Source organism: Trypanosoma rangeli (genome assembly GCF_003719475.1).
Source record: "Trypanosoma rangeli strain AM80 chromosome Unknown Tra_15.4_contig_00545, whole genome shotgun sequence".
NCBI lineage: Eukaryota > Euglenozoa > Kinetoplastea > Trypanosomatida > Trypanosomatidae > Trypanosoma > Trypanosoma rangeli.
In genome coordinates, this window is record NW_021706291.1 from 1,097 (window position 1) to 7,539 (window position 6,443).

The 6,443-nt window shown below is 58.0% G+C and overlaps 3 protein-coding genes across 3 annotated transcripts in view, besides 2 other annotated features; all 3 read right to left on the reverse strand.

The window, feature by feature from the left end:
* Positions 1-2,368, reverse strand: part of TraAM80_09265 (trans-sialidase) — a gene marked incomplete at both ends in the record, with an annotated part of 2,442 nt that extends 74 nt beyond the window's left edge. Inside the window, one exon of the mRNA XM_029385958.1 lies at positions 1-2,368. This exon is cut by the window's left edge and continues 74 nt beyond it. Within this exon, the coding sequence (XP_029234195.1) occupies positions 1-2,368 (2,368 nt within the window).
* Positions 2,369-3,067: 699 nt separating this feature from the next.
* Positions 3,068-3,433, reverse strand: TraAM80_09266 (retrotransposon hot spot (RHS) protein; the record flags this gene model as incomplete). The annotated part of the gene is made up of 1 exon (XM_029385959.1): positions 3,068-3,433. The coding sequence occupies one exon, from the start codon at positions 3,431-3,433 to the stop codon at positions 3,068-3,070; it is 366 nt and encodes a 121-aa protein (XP_029234196.1).
* Positions 3,434-4,931: 1,498 nt separating this feature from the next.
* Positions 4,932-4,962: a microsatellite.
* Positions 4,963-5,246: 284 nt separating this feature from the next.
* On the reverse strand, positions 5,247-6,125 carry TraAM80_09267 (uncharacterized protein; the record flags this gene model as incomplete). Its single annotated transcript, XM_029385960.1, has 1 exon — positions 5,247-6,125. The coding sequence occupies one exon, from the start codon at positions 6,123-6,125 to the stop codon at positions 5,247-5,249; it is 879 nt and encodes a 292-aa protein (XP_029234197.1).
* A 46-nt stretch (positions 6,126-6,171) lies between these two features.
* Positions 6,172-6,198: a sequence feature (GA-rich).
* The last annotated feature ends 245 nt before the right edge of the window (positions 6,199-6,443 follow it).

The following is a 6,443-nucleotide window of genomic DNA, read 5'->3' on the forward strand; positions in this document are numbered from 1 at the left end:
GCAGAAGCAGCGGCAACAGCACCCCAGACAGACGCCCACGCACAGAACTGTCGCCGCCACCAACCTCCTTTGGCGCTGCCTCCGCAACCCTCTTGGCATGTGGGACGGAGGCGTTGTTCAGGCCTGGCGCCGGTGCATCGCGTGGTCCGGCACCTTCCCCTGCGGAACTGCCAGTCACACCGTGCATTGAACCCGCCGGGTCGCTGGTGGGGGGTGCTGCGGGCGGGGGCAGTTTCTCCACTTCCGTCACCGTCCCGCTCTCTTCCCTCCTCATTAGTGCCTCAATCTCACTGCCGTTGAAGCAGCGATTGTACAGCAAGACGTTCGTCACCGTCACGTGGCTCCCTGCGTCTTCCTCGGTGCCGTCCCCGTAACCCCCAAAGTAGATGTCTGAGATCGTTTCAGGTGACATTCCCAGCAGAGGCCGCGCAAGACCAACTCCAGAGGAATGTGGAGCTTCCAAAGGAGATACGCCTTGATCCCCCAAACTCCCCACAAGCTCCCCATCGACGTACGCCGAGCAGCCGTCTTTCTGCACCGTGAGCGCCACCCGGTGCGCCGTCCCCACCTCCCACGTAACCGCTGATGCATTCCCTTCCTCCCTGAGCATCGTCTTCCAGTGCTGATGCTCGTCGTACCACAGCCCCACATGCTTCACCTTGGGACCCACCGTGTTCACGCCCAGCAACGAAGTGACGCCCGTTGGAACTTTGCTGATGGTCACCGTCGCCACAAGCGTCAGCTCCTCACCAACATAACTCCGCACTGGATTATTCTCCTGCCAGCCCATTGGCCACACAATCCGTGTGCCGCGCCCTGCCAACCGGAAGCCATTCTCAACCTTCGTCGTCGTCCCCGTAGACACCGTGGCACCCACCCCGAGGTACTCGTCATTCCAGTGAGTATCGCTGGCATTGTTAGACAAAAATCCAACCAGCCCGGCCGTTGGCAGAGGGCCGACGCAGCCAGCTGCTTTTGTGCCGCCCTTCGTTGCAGTGGTGGTGGAGCTGCAAAGCGTTGGGACCCTGCCATCCACTTCCTTCCATTTACTCAACACGGACTTGATGTGCTGCAGCTGCTCCGTGAGAGGCTTAAAAACAAAACTGTCTCGCCCTCCACGCTCACCTTTCCTCGAGTAGAGGGCAAACAACCCATCGCTTGTGTACAGCAGCGAACTGAAATGGTAGTAGCCCGCATCATTAGCAGAGATTGGTCCAACGTCAAAGAGCCGAGCCCCATCAGAGAGCCAGAGGTGAATTACGCTCTGACTAGCGCTGAATGACATAGTCCCTTCTTGTGTATCGTCAATGAAAACCACTTCGGTGTACAGCAGCACAGTCTTCTCTTCAATGGTTGCGGTCATGAGCTCCACAGAACTGTAGAGGTCCGGCAATGTGTATGTGTCGCTCAGCAGACGGGGGAGGGGCCCGGTAGCCTCCGTCCACGTCTTCCCCTTGTCAGCGGATTCGTACACCCTGCGCCGCCACGAAGTTTCAGTGACCATGAGGAGTTTCCCCTCCCACTTGAGAAGCGTGGCGAAAGTGCAGTCATTGGCAATCACAGCTGGTTCAGGCAATTTCCAACTCTCCTCATTGTCCTCGGAGTAAATGACGGTGCAGACACGCCTCATTCCTCCTTCGTGGAGGTGTTTTGTTGCCACAAGAGGGAAAACAATCGTACTTCCCCCAACTGCAACGCCTCTGGACCCATCAACAGCTTCCAGCCTCCCCCACGAATGCTGCTGCATCTCTGTGTCAAGTGTGGCCTTCCGCAAGCTGGTTTTCTTCCATGAGACTTGCTTCACATCTTCCCCCGCGGTCCTCTGAACCTCACCAACAATCAGCTCAAGGTCCCAGTAAGCTACATGCCTCGAAACATTCTTGGTAATAGTGGCAAAGTTCGACGCAAGAATAAACATTTTATTTCCCCTCGCCACGGCCTTGGAGCTGAGCAGTGGGCCATCGGCGACCTCTTCTGCCAACGGTTTGGTCACAAGCTGCGTCTTCCACCCTTCCTCCCATGCAACATTTTGTCCCAATGTACTGCCACCTCCGTACGGGCGCCACATTGCCCAAATGTCAGCATACATGCTGTAGCTACCACTTCTGCTGTAGGCGGCCAAAGCAAGCGCAACCATCACACCATCCGCCTCAACGAGGGAATGGCCTTGGAATGAGGAAAAGATTTCGTAACGCTGCTCAATTTTCCCCTCTTCTCCATCAGCGAACACCACATCTTTCCTTGGCTTGAAGAGTTCCACCTCCTTCGACTCCGTCCCTTCCACAGCCCCACAACGGCTGCACATCAGCAACAGCACGCAGAGGAACAGCAGCAGCACCGAAAAGGAAGAAAACATGCGCCGGGACATGTTGGGCCGCTGCTGCTCTCACTCTCCCTTCTTCTCTTTCCCACTTCCCTCCTTGTAGTGGACCCACTCAGGCCGCGACGGTTGTGTGTGTGTGTGTTGCTGGTGGTGACTGCAGAGCCCCCAAAGCGCGCAATAGCGAGTAGCGTTTGGTCTTTTTCCTTCCGAGCGTGTTGAGGAAAAAAAGTGAGGTGAAGCCAAAAATAAAATAAAACAATGAGCACCGCCCGCGCCCACAGTTGGGCACCGCGCAAAGAACAGCGAGATTCCATAACGAAGGCTGCACCGACGAATGCGTGGGCGGCAAGATCACACACTCGCCGCCCCCCGAAGAAACACCCACACACACCCGCACGGAGCGTCCGCAGTGTGGGACGTCCCCGCAGAAATCAAAAAAAAAAAATCACAAGCACGCCACTTACCGTCTCCCCCATCACGGCCCCCACAAACTCCCCAACGCCGCCCACTTCCCTCAGCGCACTGCAGCAGGAGTGGGGCGCAGCATGAATAAAATTAAAAAAAACGTTGAACACCAAAATAACGACAATAAAAAACAGCAGACGTCCGCCACCATCCGCTCCAAGCGATACTCGGCACCAAAAGAAAGAAAAAAAAACACCACAATACACATGCAGCGGATGTCTTTCACTCTGCAGGCTCTCCGTGCATCCCCAGGCACACACTGCCTTCACATCTCTCTCATCAGGGCCGCTCATGATGATCCGGCGGGCGCCCGTGTCCTCCTCCCTGCCCCTGCAGCGAGTTTCGTTTGGGGACGACACGGCGAGCATGCCCCACCCAGTGGGAGGCATCTTGGTGGGCAACGCCTTCCTCCGCCCCATCACGTCGCAGATAATATACCCCCTCACCTGCATGGAGACCTCCAAATAAACTCTCCATCGCCCGAGTCGAACATACGAGGGAAAACACCGTCTTGGTGGTCCTGTCAAACAGAAACGCTCGCTCCCCAATGAAGCACGCCACCGCGTGGAGCTGCTCGGCGTCGTAGTGCAGCAGCTGGTAGAGGAGGCACGAACAAGCAGCCACCGCCCTCCCGATCCCGGGCATCCCGATCAAGACACGCCGCACAGACGCCGAGTTCGCTCCGCCGTGCGTGCCAAACAGCCCGGCCAGATCGCCCTCAACGATCTACCACACCCGCTTCACCTCAGAGTACACACAGCAGTCAGAACCACATGCCCGCCGCAGTGCGTACGGCAACTTCTCGGAGGTGAGCACCACCAGACTGGGACGTGGTGGGCGGAACCACGCTGCACCGTCATCCGTGAGAACAGTCGCCCCCTCCACCTTTTAATCCCACGGCTGTGGCGGCCTGCCTGCCCTCAGCTCCATCCTCATCCCTCCTCGCCCATCCGAAACTTCCATGGCGTGACTCCCCTTCGCATGCCAGACATCCTCGTAGTGTCCCTCCAACTTCTCCAACGTGAAACTCACCACAGACACCTTCGCTGCAGCGAGGGCCGCACGCAGTTTGCTCCTTGAAGGAGGGGCGGCGTCAGCAGCATCTCCTTGCGCCACCACCGCGGCGCCACGACGGACGCTGACGTGCACAGTCAAACATTAAACGGGCCGTCGCGGCAACCACACGGCAGCGACGCACTTTTTTCCGTTCTCGTTTGAATTCCTGAATCTCAGCCGGCAGCGTGCGTCGCGCAGTCCGACGCCCAACGCAGACGCATCCTTCCGCGCTCGTTCCAAGCTCCCAAAAACTATCCGTGTCGCGCCGCCCAAGATTCCCCCGGTGCTGGCCGCCCCGCCCTCTCTGAGGAGTGGTCTACGGCGCGTTCACTGACGGGCCACGCAGCGGTCGCCAAAAAAGGATGGGAAAATAATACACGTGCACGCCTCGCATGCGCAGCTCCGGTGGAAGCCCCCCTGGAAGTCCCAGCAGCAAAAACCGGCCGCTTACTTTGGGGTTTGGCTGGGGGAAAACGAGGAGGCGCGGGAAAATGCGTTGGGCGGCCCTCCCAAAAATGCAGGCTGCCACTCCTCCTCCTCCCACCCACACAGACAGTCAGACGGCACTGCCAGCAGCTGTGGGTTATTAACAGCCAAAAGGAGGGCACAACGTGCGAAGGCGCACAGCCCGAAGCATCGGCCGTACCCCACTCCCACTCGTGCGAAACAGGAATGACCCCCAGCAGAAGCATTTCTCACTGAGGCGCAGCATCCAGTCAAGCACGAAACCTGCAAGAACGAAGAGGTGAGGGAACAGTCGATGCCTCCAGCCTCTCCCACAGGCGTGAAAAGAAGAAACAAACAAGCCCCCTCGACACCAGACTATCAAACCGCGCGTGCCGCGCCCAGCACAACAACAGACGGTTAAACGCCCCCGTTTTCTCCATGGCGTGTGGGTGGCGGTGAAAAGGTGGTGGCGCGGCCGGCATCTTGCGGTGTCCCTCAAAAAACTAATCTTTTCCCGGCCCACCCTTAGCGACTCCCGGGCATACGCAAAACAATACAACAGGGAAAAAGACGATCCACAGCACACTCACCACACGCTGCAAACCGCAATGCACGACCCGGCCATTCCGTCCGAACGCTCCAAAAAAACAAAGAAATCACAACAAACAAACCCCGTGAAGCGAAGCCAACGCGTGGACACGTCCACCGAGCAGTGGGGACGCGCAGCAGCAAGTGGGCCGACCAGCACACACGCATTCCCTCTCTTCCCGTACAGCCCAATCCAGGAAGGAGGAGGGAGAAAGAAAGATCGCCCACCGAAAGCAATGAAAACAATAAACAAAGTGTAAAAGCAGTTACGGTGCTTTACCCATGCAGCCAAGCAGGGCGGCAGCGGCCCGTCGAAAGCAAAAGAAGACCAACGGACTGCATGAGTGGAAGTGTATATATGAGCACATTACGTGTGTGCCTCGTGGGGTGGGGCGAGGGCGAACAATCGTGCAGGAGGACACACACAAACTGAAAAAACAAAAAAAGACGAGCTGCACACCGCTCCCTCACGCGGCCGCCATCGCAGCAGCCGCCGCACACGCAAGAAGAAGAAGCGCAAGGGGGGAGGTGCAGTGCGAGGCCGCGGTGCTGCCGTCACTGTTGCCACCCGTCGCCGTGTTAACGTTAGCGCCCGTCCCCACTCGCTTTGGCGCCTCCGCACCGTCAGCTGCAGAGTGAGTTTGTTGCGTTGTCTCCGCTGAACTTCCAGCGTTTTCCTTCTGCTCGACTTCTGTTTTGCCATCATCTCCTTTTTCTCCGGCTTTTCCATCGCCTTCTCCCGACTTTGGTGAACCGCCAGCCTGAGTACTCTCCTGCACGGCGTCCCCTGGCTGTGGCTGTGGCTGTGATGTGGCTGTGACTGCGGCGCCGCTGGTGCTTCTGCACGTGATTGTTCCCCTTCCCCACCTTTAGCACCACCTTGCTCAGTATTTTCCTTCCCTTTATTTTGAACGGGTTGACTGTCACTGCTTGACGATGATTCCTTTTCTTGTGAGGTTTGCACATTCCCCTGTGTGCCCTCAGTTGCCCCAGTGGAGCTCGTCCCTTCCTGACCCGTACCGGAGACAGTCCCCCCCTCCTGCGGACTCGCCCGCAGCCCCTTCACAAACTCCGGCTTGCGGCTGCAGTACTTTCTCTCAATCTCCGTGTCCGTCATGTCCTTCGCGACCGCCCTCAAGTCCCTCCAGTCACTCTCCGTGCAGTATCCCGAGCCCCACGCACCGACACCGCCGCCGGCGCAGCACACCACGCAGAGGGCGCACACCAACAGCACACGGCCAGCCATCCTCACTCTTGTCACCGCAGCACACACACACAGTCTAGCAAGGGGCAGAGAGATCGAGAGAGAGAAAGAGGAGGGTGGGAAGGGCACACGGAGAAAGGCTGGTCAAGGCATCAGCATCCCCTTAGAAAAGCAACGCCAGAAGATAGAGGCAACATTATCCCACGCCATTAAGCCAACAACACCCGGAGTGGCTGGTGTGGGAGCAACAACTCCGAACGCGTCCAGCAGCCGGTCGGGCGACAAACTCATCGGGCACTGCATGGCACCATCAAAGCTTCGGAAATCCGCAATTCTAAACAGATTCCCGTTGTCGCCGCC